Source organism: Myotis myotis, unplaced genomic scaffold (genome assembly GCF_014108235.1).
Source record: "Myotis myotis isolate mMyoMyo1 unplaced genomic scaffold, mMyoMyo1.p scaffold_m19_p_15, whole genome shotgun sequence".
NCBI classification, from domain to species: domain Eukaryota; kingdom Metazoa; phylum Chordata; class Mammalia; order Chiroptera; family Vespertilionidae; genus Myotis; species Myotis myotis.
In genome coordinates, this window is record NW_023416319.1 from 7,712,473 (window position 1) to 7,736,528 (window position 24,056).

The 24,056-nt window shown below is 34.7% G+C and overlaps 1 protein-coding gene and 1 non-coding gene across 8 annotated transcripts in view; both read right to left on the minus strand.

The window, feature by feature from the left end:
* Positions 1-24,056, minus strand: part of ATRNL1 (attractin like 1) — a 453,022-nt gene that overhangs the window by 298,731 nt on the left and 130,235 nt on the right. For 5 of the 7 annotated variants that reach the window (XR_004972105.1, XM_036335871.1, XM_036335869.1 and 2 more), the window contains 3 exons: positions 17,049-17,101; positions 8,772-8,866; positions 1,403-1,481 (listed from right to left, as the gene is read on the minus strand). Coding sequence is in view for 4 of the 7 variants with exons in the window: in XM_036335871.1 (XP_036191764.1) it covers positions 1,403-1,481; positions 8,772-8,866; positions 17,049-17,101 (227 nt within the window). In the remaining 3 variants the exon portion in view is untranslated. Of the gene's footprint in view, positions 1-1,402; positions 1,482-8,771; positions 8,867-11,253; positions 11,306-17,048; positions 17,102-24,056 lie in introns of all 7 variants that reach the window. The other 2 variants (XR_004972106.1, XR_004972107.1) reach the window with 1 other exon arrangement.
* On the minus strand, positions 15,761-15,892 carry LOC118670366. Its single transcript, XR_004972278.1, has one exon. It is a non-coding gene; the product is annotated as a small nucleolar RNA SNORA51 (small nucleolar RNA).

The window sequence follows — 24,056 nt, forward strand, 5'->3', positions numbered from 1 at the left end:
CTTGGAAGCTTTTAGAAATGTAGCATTTTCACACCCGGGCAGGTGTGGCTCAGTTGGTTGGGCATCTTCCCAGGCACGGAAAGGTTGCCGGTTCCAGGTCAGGGCACATGCCCAGGCTTTGGGCTCGAACACTGGTGGGGCAGTTACAGGAGACAGCCAATTGATATTTGCTCTCACATCGATGTTTCTCTCTCTCCCTTTCCCTTCCACTCTCTAAAAAAATAAAAATTAAAAAATTAAAAATAATAATTTAAAAATCTTTTTTAAAAATGTGCATTTTCTTGAGCTCCATCTTCCAACCTGATAAATAAAAATTTCTGACATTTGGTTCTGGAAATCTGAAAGTGACAAGTAATTTATTGCACAATAAAATCAGTGTTCTATAGTGACTAGAGAGTTCTATATATTTATTTTTTTATTGACAAAATTAACACTCATGTAGAGCTAGTTTACTGTACAGACGTAAAGTTCAAATTAACAGTACAAGTCGTAAATTATTAATTAATGAAACTCATGGTGTCAAGATTTTATTATATGTTTGCACTAATGTAACAAAATGTCTATATGTTTGCCTGAATTTCTCATTTGTTACACATGTATTATAGATTCTGGAATGCCAAAGATCTAATCACTCTTGAATTCTGTTTCCATGATCTTACATATTAAAATAGCATAATGACCTAATTTTCAGAAATCAAATATGCAATATTTTCTTTTAAAAGAAGTTTCCAGTACTTTTATACAACAGTATATCTTTGATACAGAAAATAAAATGCAACAGAATTTCTTACGATATAAATATATTAAAAAGTTAGCATACTCTCTCAAAATCCAACATCCAGATTTGTACTTAGTTATATTTTTTAAAAGTCAACAATTTAATTATAAAGCTTGTGCTGAAAGACGTATTACATACAGGTTTTGTTTTTAACCCTCTCTCAGCACCAAGGCTGACAAGGATTAGGGGGATAGTTTTCTAAATTTGAAAGTAACAGATAAGTTGTTAATTCATCAGCATTCACAGAAGAATTTCATTGTTTTATATCAACTTAAGGTTAATAATTAAATTTATAGTTTCAATGGTGAATCAAATCATTGAAATCTCAGTCTCTTTAGTTATTAAAACAGTAATATGCCTTAATTAAAATCATAGTGCCATTTTAAAAAAATTAAGTTATGTACAGTATTTGTTCCCTATCTAATTTTAATTGAATAAGGGGGAATGTTAGCAAATAATATTTATTATTAATGCTACTTATTATTTTTACTTGAAACAGCACAGTGATTGGGCATATAGTATTATTCTAATTTCAATTATTTAAATTAATAGTAAAAGGTCATGTTAGAACACCTTCCACACAGAATCAGGTGTGAAAGATACATGGCAACAAAATTCTCTTACCTGTTGAACCAACTGACCATGTAATGTTGAGATTAAAGTTGTTTGAGGCATTAATCGAAATATCCAAGTTTTTGTTAGACTACCAAAAAAGAAAATATTAAGGTTAAAAAAATCAAATTATAGTAGCTAGATATGTTCAATGTTTAATTATGTCTATTCTATTGTTTTCAAATTCTATACATTATGACAATATTCAACTGAGTAAGTGTAGATGCCAATTACAACTCTTTAGGTGATAGAGTCAAAGGTAGGTTGAAGATTCCCATTTATCTTCTCTACTAAAATCAGGCCGTCTATATGTAAGCCAGAGGCTGCTATCATTCAATATTTGTACTTTAACTTTCTTTGCTTCTCTGTAGTTAATATTTAAATGATACAGGATTAATTAGCCCAAAACTTTTACAGCAATATGATATTATTTTGTTGAAAGGCTTCTTGATAGGTGTATATTCTGTTATTATACACACTTTAGTTAAAAATACTTAAACTAGGTAAATGAAAACTTTCAGGTAAAAGTGATTAACCACATTGGACAAAAAAAAAAGGAGATCACATCATTTTAAACCTCTGTACAGAAGAACACTGAAGAATTTGTCAGTCAACCTGTTTTCTTCCTGTCACTCACTAGTGGAGTATAGATCCTTTCCATTTAATTTCGAGGAAACAAATGCCTAAAAGATTCATTTAAATGTTATTTGTTATCTTACTCCAAGAGATGAGGAACAGAAAATACATATGATTATAACTATTTAGTTCTGCATAAATGCAGAGGATGATAGTGGTACTGCATAAGTTTAGCTTCAGATATTGTGTGTTGTGCTGTGTTATAAATATACAAAGACCTATACGAAAAGCTATACTGCTGCCTTAGCCAGTTTGGCTCAGTTGATAGAACATCGGCCTGCAGACTGAAAGGTCCCGGGTTTGATTCCGGTCAAGGACACTTGTCCCGACTGCCAGCTCAATCCCCAGTGTGGGGCGTGCAGAAGGCAGGTAATCAATGATTCTCTCTCATCACTGATATTTTTATCTCTCCCTCTCCCTTCCTCTCTGCAATCAATAAAAAAATATATTTAAAAAAAAAAAAAAAGCTGTACTGTTACATGAGACCTGGCTACTAGAAAAGACATAAATAACTTCCTTAGTATGACTACTTTTTTCTAAATTGGATAAAGCAGGTAAGCCAATAGAAAATATATCTCCAATTTCCTGAGCAAATCCTAGAGAAACAAGTATGTAAGCAAGTTAAGCTCCCCATATGTGATGTAACAGCTATAAGGGGAAACTGACTGAAATTCATAGCCCTTTCTTGATGGATAAATGTAGAAAGAAGAAGCAATAAAAGGCAAAGGCTGCTGGATGATGTGTGACAGTCATCCCATTTAAAAGATACACTAAGATCCAATTTTATTTTTTACCTCAAAATAACATTTACTCTTAATGAGTGCCATAAGATAGAGGGATAGCTGGACCTCTATGAAGAACTATTATTAATGTCCCGTAACTATCAGAGGACATTCTCTTCATAGTTTCCAAGAAGAAAATAGAGATTCAAAAAGAATAGTCATCTCCAAAAAGCATGTAAAAGTAAATGTAATGAATGAGGTTGAATGACTGCCATACAGATTTTCCAGGGGGGTGCTCATGAATGCTGTAGAGATAGCATCTGAGAATTCAAATAAATCTAATAAAAATAGAGCCTGGGAGTTTCAACAGATATAGTATTTCAGAAGGATACTGCATTATCCACCAGTCATACTAAAAAATGGCTGTGAATGTAAGAAGGAAGTTAACTCATTAAGCTCTATTGATAAGCTGTTAAGATACCTCCCACAACATGTACAACAAAACTGTCCAACTTCTTGAAACCTAGCTATCTCTTTGATAATATGAGTGAAAACAGTTGACTGGTTCAAGAGAATGCCTCTACTGATGACTCTAGTAATAAATGCAAAATGCTTTATGTCAGAATGCAGATAGGGCTGACCAACACATTATGTTGTTCAGCTGTGATAAGGAACAGCCATTCCAACATAATGTTATATTAACAAAAACTCATAAATGAAAAGAAGAAACATATTTGATACTAATTTTATAGAATTTTATAGATTTAGGTCACCATAATTAATTGACCAGTCCTAAAAACCAAGTACTGGTTCTATTCATTAAATCATGTTCATGAAGCAATGAAATGAATTAATGAACAGTAATGTTATCAAATCAGATGATCTTGGGTTTAAATCTTAGCTCTTTAACATACATATAGATTTACTTAGGAAAAGCTACTTGTCCTTCCTGAAAATCAGTTTTCTTATCTCCAAAATGGAGATAGGAAGACCTCCCTGAAGAGTTTCTTATAAACACCAAATAAGAGAAATTCTAAAAAAAAAAATCAGCCTGGTTTCAGACCATAAAGCTGATAATGGCAGTATTGTGGATATTCTTAGGGCTGATGACATAGATGTCTTCTTTTCTTCTCTTTCTTCATCTTCACCAAGGGACTCAGAAAAGGGGCATACCTGCCAACATCTGAGAAGGAGTTGGTTTTTTTTTATTACAATGAAGTATTTCAAATATAGTTACTTTTTTGTTGTTGTTAATCCTCACCTGAGGATATTCTTTCATTGATTTTTAGAGAGTGGAAGGGAAGGGGAGAAAGAAAGTAAAACAGTGCTGGTTATATGTGGATAAGACAGGGAAGATCATGTCACATAGGAAACTACTCCAGAAATTGTTGACATAAAAGCACTGGTTATAAGTGATGCATAGTTTCCTCAAAAAATTAAAAATGGAACTTCTATTTGACCCAGTAATCCCACTTCTATGAATATATATCCCAAGAAAAAAGAAACACCCATGAGAAAGGATATATGCACCCCTAGGTTCATAGCAGCACAATTTATAATAGCTAAGATTTGGAAACAGCTTGAGTGCCCATCTGCTGATGAGTGGATTAGAAAACTGTGGTACATCTACACAATAAAATACTATGCTGCTATAAAAAAAAAAAAAGAGGAGGAATTCTTACCATTTGCAATAGCATGGATGGAACTGGAGAACATTATGCTAAGCAAAATAAGCCAGTCCGAGAAAGATAAATATCACATGATCTCACTCATTTGTGGAATATAATGAACAACATAAACTGATGAACATAAACAGACCCAGAGGCAAATGGTAGGGGAGGGGGGCCGTTAGAGAGCAGCTAAAGGACTCATATGCATGCATATGAGCATAACCAATGGATACAAGCAATAGGGGGGTGCGGGCATGTGCTGAGGGGTGGGGGCGGGTGGGGAGAGGTCAATGAGGGAAAAAGGAGACTTATGTAATACTTTAAACAATAAAGAATTTAAAAAGAAAAAAGAAGTGATGCATAGTGAGTTAAAAATAAACCTATTGTCTAAATGTACAAAATGCATAAATAATTAAGGTATATATTTTTATTGTTGATTTTTGAAGGATAAGCAGGAAGCCCTGATTATTCACATTAATTTCAGAAATTGTTCCAAGTTGGATAACTCTTTAACTCTAGATGATAATTATAAATTATATATAATAATGTTATAAGCATCCTGTGTGGCACCTTTCATGATAGTTCAGCATCCTTTCAAATAACATGTGTCTAGGCTATCGGCTTCAATGGGACAAGACAGCAGAAGGTAAAACCGAAAGCTGGGCCATTTGGAAGCACTCAAGAATTACTGGAAACTGCAGGAGGAGAGCATAGTCAAGAGAGAAGTAAACTAGAATGACAGCTACTTTGAACCTCTGTGTATGACACTATGCATAATACTGAAGAGGATTATCATTCATGTCTACATTTTGAGCTGGATGCCCCACTTACATTAAAACTTTTTAAATATATTTTTATTGATCTCAGAGAGGAAGGGAGAGGGAGAGATAGAAACATCCATGATGAGAGAGAATCATTGATCGGCTGCCTCCTGCAGGCCCCCCCAACTGGGTGTCAAGCCCACAACCCAGGCATGTGCCCCAACCGGGAATAGATCCAGGACCTCCTGGCTCATAGGTCGATGCTCAATCACTGAGCCACACCAGCTGGAGCAACATTAAATTTTTTATATTCCCAAAGATCTCTACAAGTTTGGAATTACTACTAAGTATTTAAGAAGTCAATGGTAAAGAATGAAATTCTCATACATGCTGAAACATGGATCAACTTTCGAAACATTATGCTAAGTGAAATAAGTCAGACACAAAAAGACAAATATTGTATGATTACACATATAGCTAGAATACACAGATTCATAGAGACAGAAAGTGAAATAAAGGTTACCAAGGGCTGGAGGTAGGAAGGAATGTTGAGTTATTGCTTAATGGATAAAGAGATTATGTTTGAAATGATGAAAAATGTTGGTGATGGAAAATGGTGATGTTTGCACAACACTGTAAATGAACTTAATGCCACCACATTTTACACTTAAAAATGGCTGGGATGATAAATTTTACTTTATGCATACATTGCCACAACAGAAAAGAAGTCCATGGTGATTATAACAATATAAAAACGTTCTTATCAGACTGATAAATAGAGTATATGACATTCTATTAATGTCTTTAAAAGAAAACAGTGAAAAAAGGGTTACACTTGGAAAAATCATTTTTAAAAATCCTTATTTAAAAGTCAAAACTTTAAATATATTCCCAAGATTATAGGCATTCCTTAAAATCTAAAGAATAAAGAGTCACATAAAATGAACTGTTGTAATTTTTTGGAAGGAGAGATCCTATTTCACTAGAAAAGAAAAATTTAAGAAGTTATATTATTTGCTGACAAGTCCTATAAGCTATCTTAAAGGAAAAAAGCTAGCAAATGACAGAAAGTATTTTGAGGTTTCACCAATTTAAAAAAAAAAAAATTGAAAAACTATTAGAACACAAGATATGGATTTAATCAGATGGATAAATATGTAATAAGAATACACATGAGACAGAGGGTAACATCGGCAAGATGGCAGGATAAGAAGTCCAGGCCCTCATCCCCACAAAAACACCCATTGAGCAATGATATGTGGACCAAAATACCTTTGCAAGAGGACCAAAATCCAGTTAAGAAGTTGCAGTAACAAATATGAATACAAACCAAGAATTGCCACATTATAATGGGTAAGGGGAGCAATTTCACTTTACCCACATAAGTCCCTCCCCCAGGCCAGCACAGCTCACCCTCAGAGCCATCACCTCAGCCTATAAATTCCCCATCAGGGGAAAAAAGAGAATGCACCATACATCAATATCCTTGGCCTTTCATGGCACAACCCAAAGGACCTGTTTCTGTCTCCCTTCACCCAGAGTTTGAGAGAACAAGCACAGTGTGGGTGGCTCAGTGCAGCCAACATTATGCAGTAAAGAGCGGGAAAAGGTGCACAACCCTGAGACTTCTCCCCAAGAGGGAGGGAGAGGAAGGGAGCATGCATCCATCATCCTAGATTTTCTGTGGACTGCCAAAGGGAAAAGGGTGTGCAGCTCATTATGGCCAATGGGACTCTGTGAGACTGAGAGAAGGCACATGACCCAGAAACTTCTCCCTGAGGAAGAAGGGAGGGGAATGCAATATGCCACCAACATCCTGGCCATTCAGGGCACAACCATAGGGAAAGGAGGGAGTAGTTTACTGAGGTCAGCGTGGCTCTGCAAGACTAAGGGAAGAGTCACAACCATGAGATTTCCCCCATCACTGATGCAGTAAGTTGGTTAAAGAAGCTAGCATCCCATTATGCTAAGTGAGATAAGTCAGACAGAGTAAGACAAATACTGTATGATCTTAACTTATATGTGAAATCTTAAAAAAGCCACAATCCTATATAATAAGAGCCTAATATGCTAAGTGTCTGGTCGACCGGTCGGCTGTTCAACCAATCAAAGGGTAATATGCTAATGATATAAGGCCGCTCAACCACTCACTATGATGTGCACTGACCACCAGGGGGCAGACAGTTGACTGGTCAACCAGTCACTATGATGTGCACTGACCACCAGGGGCAGATGCTCTGACTGGTAGGTTAGCTTGCTGCCGGGGTCCAGGCGATCGGGACTGAGTGAGAAGGGCCGGACGTGCCAGGAGCCCTTCCGTGGTCTCTCCCTGGTTGGCCAACCTTCCACGTCCCTCCCCAGCCCCAGTCGTGCACAGGTGGGGTCCCTCGACCTGGACTGCACCCTTTCTTAATCCGGGACCCTCAGGGGATGTCGGAGAGCCACTTTCAGCCCGATCCGGCAGGCCAGGCCGAGGGACCCCACTGGTGCATGAATTCATGCACTGGGCCTCTAGTCAAAAATAAAAGAGAGAGTAGAATGGTGGTTTCCAGGTGCTATGAGGTGAGGGAACTGGAGGGATGTTTAAGGGTATAAACTTCCAACCAGTAGACAAATAAATCCTAGAGATCTAATGCACAGCACAGTGACCGTAGACAACAATATTGTATTATAAACTCCCAAACTGCTGAGAGGCTAGCTCTTAAATATCCCTACCATAAAGAAGAAATGATAATTACGTGACACCATAGAGGTGTTAGCTATATGCAAAGGTCATAATCAAACTGCAATATATAAATATATCAAATCAACATGTTGTCCAATTTAAGCTTACACAATGTAATATGCCAATTATATTTCAATGAAAATGATTAAGAATAAAACCAGCCAGCATTCCTATATCTCAGATAACCTGGCAGATTTAGAAAAAAAAGACATTGAAAATCTACTACTTAAGTGTATAAAACTAAAAAATATATATTTGATATAGCATATTTTGAATATAAAGGTTATATTTTCAAATAAGATTACTCCCAGTTTGAGAGCAAATTATAAACACAAACACTACCATAAGCCCCCCAAAATTACAGTATAATTTAAATTGTAGAACTCTTTGCAATATCTGAAATATCTATCTCACAAGTTCTCTAAATCACAAGGAAACCTAAGTTTTTATTTTTATTTTTTTGTTAATCCTCACCTGAGGAAATTTTTCCATTGCTTTTTAGGGAGAGTGGAAGAGAAAGGTAAAGACAGAGAAACATCCATATGAGAGAAACACATGGATTGGCTGCCTCCTGCATGAGCCCCGATCAGGGCACGGGTCTGGGAGGAGCCTGCAACCAGGGTACGTGCCCTTGACTGGAATCAAACCCAAGACCCATTGGTCTGCAGGTCGATGCTCTGTCTACTGAGCCAAACCAGCAAGAGCCTAAGTTTCATTAAAAGAAAAATTTAACAGGATTAATCTTTCTAAAAAAAAACCCCAAAGTGTGATTATTCTAAACAGTAAAACTGTAATCAACAAAGACAAAAAACCTGTATCCCTTCCTATAAACATAACTGTTTTATAAAAGCTAAGTTGTCTTCTCACCTGTTCTGGGTTTGCTATGAAGTTGATGGCAGTGTGGTGGCGATCGTCCTCCTGCAATAAGCTGAAGGTAAACTGATAGTCGATCAGAAGACTGTCTGTGGGGAAAAGAATACAATCCTGATGTGGAATTTTAAAAAGTGCTTGATAAACAAGGTGAAAGCATATTACATATGAGTATTGAAAATGACTATCATTAATTGTTAGTGGCCCATGTAAGATTAGCAAATTCTAAATCATTGTCATTAAGCAACAAAAAGCAAGCTATAGATATGGAAGAAATCCTAATTCCTTAAAAATCCCAATTATTATTTCCGTTGTCATCATAAAAATTCTCCAAAACTGTAGGCATTTTAAAAACTATATAAAAGTAAGAATATTAAAAACATTTTGGTGCATGTTATTCCAGTTAAAATTTTGTAAATATAATGATAGACAAACATTTTGCTATCTTACTTTAATAAAAATCAAAATTCCTTGAAAACATGAATTTTAACAGCTAACTAAAAGTACATCACATGCTGTAATGAGTTTACTTATTCTTTTATTATTGTGGTAATTTTAGCGATTGTAAAATGAGTCTGTGGTAGACATTATTCTACAGAAATGGCTCTCATTAGCAACTGATAAAAAAGAATACAGGGGTACACAATTTTAATTTTGTCCATGGATAATGCTGAAACCAAAGTCAAATAGTCGAATGTTATATGTCATGTGTAGCTTCTCATGTTACGCAAGGGTGAAGCATTACTCATAGTGTAACTCCGAACTCTGTAAAAAGATATTTCAAATTATTTTAAATAGAGATGACTTCTATTTTTGGATCCATACCTTTCATGTCGTGCCCAATTAAAATAAAATGTAGAGGTAAAGTCAAGGGCCAGTGTTGTTCTAGGCACTGGAGATACAATACTAAAAGACAAAAATTTCTGTCCTCGTGCAACTTATATTCTATTGGATGGACATCAAAAAGTAATTAAATAACTTAAGTATGTAACTGATAATGATAAATGTTTTGGATGATAACAAATCAGTGAAAACGACAGAAATCGTTGTCAGGGTGGAAGTATGCTTGCAATTTGGAGAAGGAACATTTGAAAATCAAAGATCGTAAGAGAATAAACCGAGGAGTTTAGTAGAGAAACTGTAACCCAGGCAGAGGAAACAAGTACGGAAACCTCAAAGAAAGATCAAGCCTTAACTAGGGTTCTTTTCAAGAGGCTGTGGCAAGAGTATAGGCAAGAGGTGACGGAGGCGAGGATGATAGCAGTGGAGGTCATGAGAAGAGGTCAGACACAAGGAATTCATTTGGAAGGTACAACAAACAGGATTAGCTGAATAAATAAATGGATGGAGCATTTGAAAGATAAAGTTGTTTGTTTTTTTTACCCAAGACCAAGCATAACATCAGCATTTGCTGAGATGGGTAAGGAACCTGGTTTTATCTGTTGGGAATTGGGGAATAAATAGGAGCATAGATTTTAGTTATTGAAAATGCAAGTGACATGTTGAATAGAATTCAAGAGCATGTTTACTGGATAGCAAGTTGGAGATTATCAGCATTTTGGATGGGATTTAAGGCTCTGGAGCTGAGGAATCACCAGGTGTAGAGAACAGGGATGAGTCCTGAGACATCCACTGCGAACTAATCAAACCCTCAGAAGGAACCCACGGAGGAGACTGAGAGGGCAAACTATAAGACAGGAAGAACGCCAGTGTTTAGTGGCATGGGGGCAAGCAAATACAATGCTGCAAATAGAGAGTAGTGATCAGCAGTCAACTGCCGTTGACAGGGGCTCAGAAGTAGGGCTGCAATACTGGAGAGAGATATCTACTCAGAACGAAGGAAAAACACCAATAAGAAACACTAAACACTTTGAAACTAATTACAAGACTAGGTCTGCATAATTATCTTTAAGGTTTTCTAGCTTGAAAGTGAACATTAACAAGTCAGGAGTAGCTGCCTATCAGAAGGTCAGGTCTGGGTGACTTGGGACACCTGCGCATTCCTGGGCAAAGCTGCAGTGCCCAGGCCTCTGGACACTCCTCTGCCTTTTGGGGCGATACCCCTCGGGCACAGGTATGTCCCACCAAATTCTCGGTGAGGCTTCATACTTGATTTCTCGATTCCTATTTGGGGTAGTTGGAAGGACAAGAAGAGCACAATGTATATTATGTACAGTAATGAGCAATCCTAATGTCAGCGGGGCTAAAACAAAATAAGCCTGGCCAAGAGCAAAATCAGTAGGAGTATTACTCATTTCAAGTGACTAATAAGAATACCATTCGGTGAATGTGAATTATTAATTGAGGAAAGTTCAGGCTTCTACACAAAATGCCTCCTTTTAAAGCTGCTTGGAAATAAAGTCTTCCAGAAGCCAACTGCGCAATTTTTCACTTAAACAGTAGATGATCTATTTCTCCCCTCAATTGAAATATCCTGCTCATATATTTTTAAGGGTATTACAAATGAATAATTAATTACCTGGCACTTAAAACATGTACCATATTGCTTGCATTTACTCTGTACTTCTGAGCTAAATAGGGTACAGAACATAAAACATTAAAATTTAAAATATGTCAAGTTTATACAAATAAACATTTTAAGAATAAGTGTGTGTACTGCTTTAATGAGCCACTTTATTATTATGGTTTAAAAAGGAAATATGAGTATAAATCAACTCAAATAATTTGTTGTATTATCGATAAACACAGAGAAATGAAAAACTAGCAGAAGAAGTAAGTGTGATCAAGAGAGGTGAGAATCTTGTTTTAAAATTGGAAGAAATAGCATGTTTTTATACTGATTAACATAAATAAGAATTGAGGCCCTGACTGGTAAGCTGAGTTGGTTAAGAGTGTCATCCCATGCACTGAAAAAAAATACCTCATTTATCAAAAATAGAAAAATAGCCCTAACCGGTTTGGCTCAGTGGATAGAGCGTCGGCCTGTGGACTCAAGGGTCCCAGGTTCGATTCCGGTCAAGGGCATGTACCTTGGTTGCGGGCACATACCCAGTAGGGAGTGTGCAGGAGGCAACTGATTGATGTTTCTCTCTCATCGATGTTTCTCTCTGTCCCTCTCCATTCCTCTCTGTAAAAAATCAATAAAATATATTTTTTTAAAAATAAAAAAATAGAAAAATAAAATCCAATAAATAATGGGCTTATAAACAATGTATTTTAGTTCAAGACATAAAAATTAAGTAAATCAATAATAATGAAAGGGTTAAGGGACATAAATGGATATTTTGTTTTTATACAAATATGAACTAGGTTAAGATACTATGAGTAACAGAGGTGATCTCTGTATATAAAGTAGTAATTAAATTCCTTACTCTTAAAAAGGTAGTGTATCATCATCACAAAATTGCATCCTAAACTCTAATAGAAGAAACTTTAAAAACAACAACACAGTATTCTTTCAAAGGGTAAAATAAGCCAAAATATGTTTGATTACTTGGAAATGTACTAAAGCACAATTGTTAGGAGTTGGAAATGACATGTAGTTAAAGAATCAGTGCATTAGTGCCACAGAGTAGATGATTGCAGAAAGTCACTTTCTGTACTTGATTCTTATCATTGAAAACATATCATCTATATAACCTTTTTATAGTCCAGTCTTTCACTTTGTGTTTAAGGTTTTCTTGGTTAAATTAACATTATAGTTAAGAGGGAGGTGGGGGGAGGTGAAGGAGGGTACAGGGGGCATAAATGGTGATGAATGGAGACCTGACTTGAGGTGAACACACAGAACAGTGTACAGATGATGTGTTGCAGAACTGTGCACCTGAAGCCTGTATAATTTTAACCAGTGTCACCCCAATAAATTCAATAAAAAGGAAATTAGTAAAAGATCTGCCTTCCCAGCTACTGAAGTTCCCAGATTCAGGTTTCACATAGTGCTCAGGGGTCAACTAAGCAAAAGCTGGGTATTTAAATACAGTGGTAGTGAAAACAGAAAAAAGCATTTAAGGATAAAAGAAGCTACATTACTTTTAGACCACTACTCTCTATATTTGCTGAGTAAACTGCATAATTCAATGTTTACAAGGGTCAATTTAATTAGATATTATTGCTAGAAACTTTTTTTTTCCATGTGAGACATGACAAATTTCTAATACATTCAGTTTTTTATTTTAAACTGACATTTAAAAACTACAAAGGCTGTCTACAGGACACAACTGCTGGCACATTACTGTCAATTAAGTCAACACCGCATGGTATCCACTTGCTCTGTGTTATAGGGTAGACCAGCGTTTTAAATTTCACTCTGATCTTTCAGATCAGGAAGGTTTTCATTAACACCATTACAAGAACTACTGACCTTTTCTTTTTCTTCAACACCATTTTTTTTTCAAATGTCATTAAGCTCTAAAGGTCTCCTAAGAAATGGCAAGACTGCCATCTAGCGCTTTGTGACTATTCCTTTAACATTTTAAAAAGAACAGTGAGAATCTAGACCAAATGTAGGCAAAACAGCAATAATTTTCTTAAATTACTAAAGATAAAATTTAAAACTGATGAACTAGAAATCACAATCAGTGGAAAGAATAATCCCAAAATTTCATGCTGTAATGTGGCAATAAATAAGATGAACAACAAAAAAACTATTTCCACCAGAAATTTTGGTGGAATTTAGCTAATCTTGGAGGTTCACTTAGTAATATTTTTAACTATTCCTGGTTTTAAAAAAGATAGCAATCTTCTCATTCATTTTTAAAAACTAACACCATAGTAATACAATTTGAAGAGAGAAAAGAAAAACTAAAAAATTACAGCTAAAGTCATTTCATTAGAAAACATAATGTAAAAAGATAGTTTACATTAATTTATACTGAAAATAATCCTAAGTTAAATATAAACAAATAATATTTAGTGGTATTTCAAATAATATGCCAGGACTATGTTTGTTTTACCCCAGAATGAAAAGATGTTTAACATTAGAAAATCCATTAATGCAACTTCACATTTAACAAGGTACCTGGCCACTGTGGCTCAGTTGGTTGGAGCACCATCCCATATACCAATCAATTCCCGGCACATACCTAGGCTGCAGGTTCAATCCCTGGTCAGGCATGAATGGGAAGGCAACCAATCAATGTTCTTTCTCACATCGATGTCTCTCTCTCTCTCTTTCTCTCTCTCTCTCTCTCTCTCTCTCTCTCTCTCTCTCTCTCTCTTTCACTTCCACTCTCTCTAAAATCAAAAAGCATATCCTCAGGTGAAGATTAAAAATAAACAAGTAAATACTGAAGCACACTAATATAAATAAGAGTTTTCTTAACTAGATACAGAGAATATTCCATATATTATATCAAAGTCTCTACTTGATCACAATATCTTCTACCATCATTTTGACTCACTACTGAAATGGAGATCCCAACCATTCCAATAAGAAAATTAAAAAACTGATAAGGGAGGGGGGAAAAACTGTCCTTATTTGCATGCAATATAATTAACTACATTTAAAAATCAAACAAATTGATAAAATTAGAATATCAGATCAATGTACTAAAATTTTATTTTCATGTCAAGTATTAATAGAAAATGCAATTTTAAAAAAGACTGCTTAAAAAATAACGAAGTATTATAAAATTACTATTTTGCACTAATCTAACAAAACGTGTGAAGCATCAACACGAAATAGAGCTCAAAATTATTAGTCATACAAGAAATGCAAATTAAAACTGCAAGATACTACTATATATACTCTAGAATTGCTATAATCAGAAAGACAATATGAAGTATTGGTGGGGATGTAGAAAGCCTGAAACATTTATAAACTGCATATGAAAATGTAAAATGGTAGAGCCTTTTGGTGAAATCATTTGGCAGTTCTTAAAAAGTTAAACATAAGCTTATCATATAATCTGGAAATTCCACTCCTAAGAATCCACTCAAGGAAAATGAAAATATATGTCTACACAAAGACCGTCTAAATGTTTATATTACCATTTTTCATAATAGCCCAAGCCTGGCACTAATCCCAATGTTCTATATCTGGTGATTAACAAATTGAAAACAGTGGTATGCCTAGTTGTACCATTTGCTATATTAATCAAGTAAAACAGAAACACCTTATAATCATCTTAATTGATGTAGAAAAACCACATGAAATAAACAAACACCAATTCTTGATAAAAATGCTCAGCAAAGCAAAAATAGAAGGGAATTTTCTCAACCTGATAAAGGTATCTAGGAAACACATCATAGTTAATGATGAAAGACCGAAGGCTTGCTCTCTAAGATCAGGAAAAAGACAAGAATATTTACAGGCTCACCACATCTTTTCACAGGTTACCACAGTAGTAGCCAATGCAAAAAGGCAAGAAAGAAAAAACAAGTATCCAGAAAGGAAAGAAAGAATTCAAATTCCATTTTTTGCAGAATACATGATTGTCTATGTATAAAATATGACAAAATCTACAAAAGTGATACCAGGATTAGTAAGTGAGTTTAGCAAAGCTGAAAGATACAAAATCAACACTGTAATCAATTGGTGAATACACCAGACACAATCAGAACTGAAACATCCAAAAAATATTTACAACAGCATCAAAAATATATTTTAGTATAAATTATGACAAAAATTTTAAAAAATCTGCAGAGTGAAGTATTACTGAGAATACAATTTAAAATAAGGGGAAAAAGAGATATACTATGTTCATAGATCAGAAGACTCACTATAGTTAAGATTATCAATTCTCTCCAAACAGATCTATAAACTAAACACAATCCTAATCCAAATCTTAGAATGCATTTTTATGAAAAATGACAAGCAGATTCTTAAGTTCATATGTAAACATAAAGGAAATGGATCAACCAACATAAATATAAAAATAAAGTACAAAATTGGTGAATAGATATTACATGATTTCAAGACTTATTGTAAAGCTAGAGTAATACAGGCATACAATAGAATAGAATATAAAGTACATAAATAGTCTTATATAGTCTTAAACACATATATTGACAACTAACTTTTTTTTCAATGTCTCCCCATTCACAATACAGACCAGGCAAAGAGCCTGAGCTGAGGTGAATATGGGGTAAGTTTACTCTGCCTCCTATTTCTGTACAGTCAGTGTAAGAACACAGCCTGTGGTAAGCACCAGGAGGCCGACAACTACTTTTAACAAAGGAACAAAGGTGAAAAGCAAGTCACTGGCTAAAATACAGTGCATAAATGAATTGCACTAGAGCTTTTTTTTTTTTTTTTTTTTGCTAGAGAATTTGATGTCCGTACTGGGGGGAAATTTTCATTCATTACTTCAAATATACACAAACACTAACTCAAATTGGAGTATATACTTAAATGGAAAACCTAAAATGTAAAATTTTTACAAGAAAATATAGGGGAAAATCTTTATGACTTTAGGTTATGCTAAGATTTCTCAAAAAAACAAACTGAAAAACAGAACATCTAAATTTAAAAGTGTCATTCATAAAAACACTCTTAATAGAGTAAAAAGCAAGCCTCAAACCAAGGAAATATTTGCAAATCATATACCAGACAAAGAACTTGCATCTATAATATATAAAGTACCTTGAAAACTCAATAAAAGAAAACAGACAATCCAATTTTTAAAAGTGGGAAATGCACTTAAACACACTTTACCAAATAAAATATACACATGGCAAAAAAATCACATAAAAAATGCTTACATCATTAGTCATTAGGGAAATGCAAATCATATAAGAATTAGATACCTTTTAGGATACCTAAAATGAAAAACACTAACCATTCGAAGTATCAAAATATTTGGAAGTAAAATTCATATACTACTGGTGGAAATGTAAAACAGTATAACCATTTGGGAAATAGTTTGGATGTTTCTTAAAAAATGAAATACAAATCCACCATATGTTCATGACCCAATGGAAGTGTCTTTCAATACAAAATCAGTACAGTTTTTAATAATGAACAAAATTTTCCCTTCTAACAATCTATCAAAATTGCAGTTATTCAAAATTTGATCATAATGAAAAGATTAAGTTAAAATCTAGCTGAGTTTGCTCAAGGTCTGTATTTTGTCCCATGTCCAGAATAAGATCTACTGCTATCTTACTCTTCAGAGTGGGAAAAAATGCACCAAATAAAATTAAGAAAATAAAGCGAAAAGACTGCTTTTCTTTGCAATATATATGTTTTAACAAATTTGAGAAAAACAAAAATGGTAACCTAATACTGACAACATGAATTTTGTTATCTGAAAAATCACCTGAAACTAGTAATACAAACCAATTCATTAAAAATGAAAAAATACAAATACTCACAATAGCATGTTCCTCTAAGTGGATTACCAACATAGCGGTTTTCAGAGTCACATCTGTAGGAATAAAAAACTCATTGACTATTAAACACCAAAATTCAAAAGCCTCCTATATTTTAAACAAAAAAAGTAATTAAACTCTACATTAAAACACCTTTAAAAACTATAGAATTAATTGAAGTTTTCAAATCACATCTTCAAAAAATAGTGAATGTAAAAAGCCTCTACATGAGTATGAATGAGAGAAGAAATAAATGGAGAAAACAAGTAAATACACGAGAGGAATAAAGAGGATGCCATAAGGCAGATGGCATAAGTATTATGAGTTTGGGGATATGTAGTCTTCATTAATCATACGAAGAGGAATTGAAAGTCTAGATAAAGATATAGGGACATTTTAGGTAGAGGCAGAAAATTGTGGTAATTTATAAATCCACATCATTTTCTTACTTCTGGTACTCTCTAAAATTGCAAAACAGAGTGCTTCATTTTGCATAACGCTACTTCCTGGAACACCCTCCAAAATAAATTATTATAAAATGTATACAACAGGGTTATTGAATAAAGTGAGTTAATATTTAATTACATGTAAAAGTTTAATAGATGAGAAAGACCTTCTGAAAATGCCTTCACTTTTAGTAGAGCTAATTAGAATAGAGAAATACTTTTTAATACATACATATATTTTAATTAGTGAACAGCCAAAGAGTTGATAATAATAATCTAAATAATCAGTTTACACGCTGAATGTATTTTTCAGCCACGCTATTTTTTGTAGCTCTACAAAAAAAATAAAATAAGTTGAAAAGTAAACCTATTTCTACACTAACTACAAAATTAAAGTAGAAATAAAATAGCCCTACATAACACTAACTTTATTCTCTGTGAAACAAAGAATAAATAGATTAAAGTTAGGAAGTTAGCTGTTCTGTGACTTCTCAAAATGCTACAATTAAAATGTGGAAGATATAGTGGTTTTCTAGTTTTAGAAAATCATCATACTCATTATTGCTGAATTAAGCAATTCAGAATCTATACTGTCCCTTTATTATTGGTCTTTCCTTTAGGCTTGCCTCCTTACATTTCATCACTTTGTACCAAGAATATACATAGACTAAAGGACTAATTTATAATACCATTACTGGTATAAATTCCTTTTTATGTAGCAAAAATAAACATGCCTTGTTGCAAATAGGTATCCCAATACTACTTTTAGGATAGGAAAATACTCAACATAATATTTTTGTTATGCATGATATTCCCTGCATATCTTACTTGCCTAAATAGCTATCTTCCAAAGTCCCTTAGCAATCTAAAATGACTCACAAAATTTTACTGACCAATGCCACCCCAATAAATTCAGTAAATTAATTAATTAATGAAAATAAAATGACTAGCTTTGACAAATGGTAAGGAACTTAAGTACTTTACAACTGATGTATGTATTGACTTTAAGAACTCTGGTTACAAACCTAGTTTTCAATATGGAAATTATAGTTTTCATTTGTGTTAATATTTAGTGTAGCAATAGCCAGTTTGACTCAGTGGATAGAGCACCCTCCTGTGGACCTAAGGGTCCCAGGTTCGATTCTGGTCAAGGGCATGTACCTTGGATGCAGGGTTCCTTCCCCGCCCAGGCCCTAGTCAGGGCTTTTGTAGGAGGCAACCAATCAATGCATTTCACTCATATGGATGTTTCTCTCTGTCTCTTCCTCTCTCTTCTACTCTTTAAAAATCAATGGAAAAATATCCTCAGGTAAGAATTAATCCTATCTAATAAAGAGGGAATATGCACATTGACCATCACAAAGATGGAGGCGCCCATATCCACAAGATGGTGGCGCCCAGTCCCCTCAGCCCCCCTGGAGTCCCCCAGTCCTTTCAGCCCCACGGCGGGGAGGGGGTGAGTGGCAGCCGCGCAGTGGGGCTAGACCCGCCCTCAACCCCCCAGGGCCAGCCCAAAGCTCAGGCAAGCCTCGGATGTCGGCTGCCCAGCTACTCAGGGCAGTCCCAAGGCTTAGGTAACCAGAGCTGGCAGAGGCTTGCGCTGCTGGCAGTGGCAGCAGCAGAGGTGTGATGGAGGCGTTGCCTTACCCTGATGGCCAGTCGCCTCCTGCTCCTGAGGGCTCCCAGACTGTGAGAGGGGGCAGCACAGGCTAAGGAACGCCCCCTCTCCAGTGCATGAATTTTCATGCACTGGGCCTCTAGTATAATAATAATAATAATATTTCATTTATTCAAATTATATTATATTGAACTGGAAATTATCATAACATGTTTACCTTCAACATAATAAAATTTGTACAGATGATGTATTGTGTAATTATGCACTTGAAAACTGTATAATTCTGTTAATCAGTGTCACCCCAAGAAATTTAATAAAAAGGAAAAAAACAACAGAAAAAGAAAAAAGAAATAAATAAAAGTGCATCAAACTCAAAAGTTTTTGCACAGCAAAGGAAACCATCAACAAAATGAAAAGAGAACCTACTGAATGGGAGAAGATGTCTGCCAATGACACATCCAATAAGGGGTTAATATCCAAATTTTATAAAGAACTCATACAACTCAATACCAAAAGAACAAAAAATCCAATTGAAAAATGGGCAGAGAATTTGAAGACATTTCTCCAAAGAGGACATATAGATGGCCAACAGATATATGAAAAGATGCTTACTATCACTAAATACCAGATAAGTGCAAATTAAAACCACACTGAGATGTCACCTGACACCTGTCAGAATGACTATCATCAATAAATCAACAAACATTGGCAGGATGTAAAGAAAAGGCAACCCTTGTGCACTGTTGGTTGGATTGCAAATTGGTGCAAGCACTATAATAAATTGTGTGGGGGTTCCTCAAAAAATTGACTGTATACTTCCAGCTTCGGCAGTTTGAGGGGGAGGAGGGAAAACTAGAATCAAATTTTAAAATCCTTTTAGTATTAGTATGTTTACTTATTGAATAATAACATAGATAAAGCAATTCTGAACAAATTTTTAAATGCATTATATTTTAAAATTGAGCAAGTGAGGAATGTGTTTATGTCACTGGGAGTTAGTGATTTACTGAGAAAGAAGACACAATTACTGAAATGAAAAAGACCCAACAGAACCTTGTGGAGATGAACTGGAATTGGAAGTATGCACTTATGTGTATTTATTTGTGTACGTAAATAAATTATTATTCTCTAACTCTGTTTTCTGAACAGGCCACTAAGTAAGTACACCTTGCAGCAAAGAGCACGTAGTACAAAGATATTGATCTCTATTATGAGTGATTCTCCATTACAAGGTACCAGAGCTCTACAAAAACAAAACAAAAAAGGGCTAGGGGAGGGCTGATGATTCTAGGTTTGAATTAGGACAGATATAATGTGTTCACTAAGTGATGGGAGCATGTCACAAAAACATAAGAGCCAGCTTGAAGTCGTTCCATGGCCAAAACTGGGACAGTTTGAGGGCCAAATGGTTAAGTATAGCAGTGAATTACAAACCATTAGGGAAATAAGAATGCATGTGTTCATAGCAATACTGAATACATGGTGGAGAAGGGAGAGCTCTTGCGTATAGCATAATCTGAGCACTGATTCATAAACGCAGAGGAGGTATGGAAGTTGGTAATCATCACAGTAAAGTCTGAGAGCAGGCAAGAACAATCCATTTTTCCTTTTCATAACAAATGCCATGTCCAATCAGTTAAATTTGTCTCAAGTTTAACTCACTCAAAAAGGACAAGAAGAAAGAGGGAACGAAAGAATTCAGGTCTACTTGCCATCTCTAATCAAAATCCAAGACCTTATTTACTAGTAAAGTAAATGCATTCTAATAGCAGAGTCACCGTCCATAGAAACATACCTTCATTACAAAGGATGAAATAAATGAAATCTCAAATAAATGTATAAATTTATAAATGCATGTATAAATGTACCACTTATACTCAATGCTGTGTTTTGCGAACAAATGATCTTCCCATCTCATTTCCCACAGGCAGAAAAAAATTGATAAAACCATTTAAGCTAATCTATTATAAGTATAATCAGCTGATATACTGAAATGTTTAGCACAGTCGTTACAGATTTTCAAAAGATAAAGTGATCTGAAATCAAGATTGTAATAATCTTCAATTTCACTGTAGACTTCTTAAATAAATGCAAGTTAAAGTATCAGAATGGAGGACCTCACAAAAAACTATTTTCAACAAAAAGAGAAAACAGTATTATAAACAAAGGAAATTCTAAATTCTTTTTTAAGGCAATTTTGCCTTATATATAAATGTAAAATTATCAGAATAAAAAAATGTTTTAAACTGTGTTTTATTCGGTAATAACCACAGTTTAATAACACAAAAGTAAAATTTCTTTCTAGTCTGTTTTTCAGAAAAGTCTTATTTTACATTGTTGAAATTATTTGGCCCGTTCATGAAAATGTATTTCCTCTTTCGAATCCTTCTGTATAAAGATTAGATACAAATGTTAAAAACCTTCAGAAGTTTTCTGCGTGGCTTAATTAAGAAGACAACTTCAAAGTATTTCTGTGTCTAAGCAAAGAGATAATCATTCTCTTTTCTCACTAAGCAAACTAAGCAAACAGCCAGGCCTTTTTAGGAAACAAATTTAGGCTGAAATATTTAGTAGGGAGTTTGAAAGGGTAAATAGTGTCATTACATGTCACCTAAAAGAATGATTATCATTTATATGAATGATCACATTACATTATAAATTCCACTTTAAATTATATAATTCATGTTTCTAAGTGTTAAAATATGGCATTTCAAATTTTCTACAGATTTCAATATTTGAATATATATGAATATAAACCTTATAATGAGATATAATTTTTCTACTCAGAAACTAAAAAAGGAGGGAATATATCTAATTGCACAATTTTGAAATATGACAGATTATTTAAAGCAGCTGAGAATCTGATAAACACATTTGTGTTTTTATCAGAAATTATGAAATTTATACACAAGATAAAACAATTGCTTTTCCTTTGTTTTTCTTCTAAAGAAACCCATAAAAATAAGATCATATAATATTAACAAAAATATATTGAAGTACATCAGTATCAATATCGATACCATATATCCAAGGCAACTTATCATAAAAACCAATAAAAATTCAGACATGAAAATATGACAAGTCCTCAAATAGTTTAGGAGGTATAGGTTCTAAAATTATAAGACTGTATAGATTTCAGAATCCAATAATAGTAAGTTTAAGAAAACTAAAAAGAGTAGATTTTTACTTTTTAATGTGTAAAAGCATTGGAGAGCAAAAAAGCGAAAATATTACCAAGCCAGGATGCAGAGGATGGGATCCCAGGTTATTGGCAGGTCCCTTTGTCCCTGATTATGGATGGAAATAGTATTTCGCAGGAAAAAGAACTAGCATCTATCTAGGCCCACCAAAGGCTGGTGAGCTAAGCAACAAAGACTAAACTCAGGAGTCAGGACACAGAAAGTCCTTCAAGGACTAAACTCAGGAGTCAGGACACAGAAAGTCCTTCAAGGACTAAACTCAGGAGTCAGGACACAGAAAGTCCTTCAAGGACTAAACTCAGGAGTCAGGACACAGAAAGTCCTCCCAGAGACTGAAGCTCTAACTTGAACCATCCTTATATTACTCCTGCCCTCAGGCACACAGCAGAATTCAATTCCCTTTGGAAAAAGATTCCAGTCAAGGTCTCAAACTATCTGTAAATAAATTTTGCAAATACAGTTTCCAGGACTAAAATAAAAAATAACCAGGGATGGGAACTGATAATAAAACAAGAACAGGAGCCAGCAGAAACAAAGGCTCATGTAAACAAAGCCATGGGAATTGAGATATTATCTGGGGAAAGACACGGGCTTTGAAATAACTGTTTTATATGGAAGGAGATAATGAACAAGCTTAAAAAACTGACTAAAAAATTGGAAACCATAAAAGACAATTAGAAACTATAATAAACTTAAGACTTTAGTTTAAAAAAACTGAACACTATAAAAACAATAAAATGAAATTGCAATAACCAAAATTATTGCTTTTATAGAGGGCACACGTTGGTCTTCCTAAAATGAAAAAGGCATTGTTATCATCCTCTGCCTTCCTGCACAACCAAAAATAAGGCTATATATAACAAAAATAGATTAAAATGGGTAAAAATCTCAGATATTGCTGACAAAAGGTAAAGGAGGAAAAAAATAGCTCCTCAAAAGTAAACAATATTCATAGAAAATACTACTTCACACGTATATTTCTACTAGAGTTCATATTTTCATTAAATTTGTTTTTAGTTACCATTTTGAGTTTCCACTGCTTCAGGCCAGGGCCAGAATGAGAACTTCCATTATCCTGGCAGGTGAATAATTTGGTGCCCCTTTAAATGAACATTTGGATCCCAATAGTAAAGCCCCGCCCACAAAACACACTCTTATACCATAAGAAACACATTCTTAAAAATTTCTTCAATTTTTCCAGGAGCAGCTGGTGGGTGTCATGGGGAAAAATAAAACCTCTAAAAATGGTGTCAACTCCACCGTTTCTGTAGCCGTCAGGAGCTTCACCCTCTATTAAGAGCACACGTGAGCACTAATTTATTAGCCACCTCAGCTGAACTCTTAAGATTCCAGTTATTTCATTCTGGATAAGCTAGTCCTCAAGTCCCATCTCTCTCTGAACTCTTGTTTCTCTTTAGATTTTAAGCCATTTGGTTACCTTGTAATCTCAATTCGTCCAATGCTCTCATGAAAATTCATAAATTTGTCATTTGCCAAGCTTTTATTTCTTTCATTATAAAGGCAGAAGTGAAGCTCTTTCCAGCTCTCTACATCCTTGAGCAAAACTGGAAATTCTATAACCATGTTCATTCTTGATTTTGCTTCACTGTTTACTATATTCTCTACCCAGAACAACTGCACTCCTCCCTCAAGTTCCAGCTCATGTCCTCTACTCAAAGTTCCCTTATCCCCAGACGATGAACTATTCCCTCCCTTTTCAGTACGCCTTCAATCCTTTTTTCATTCC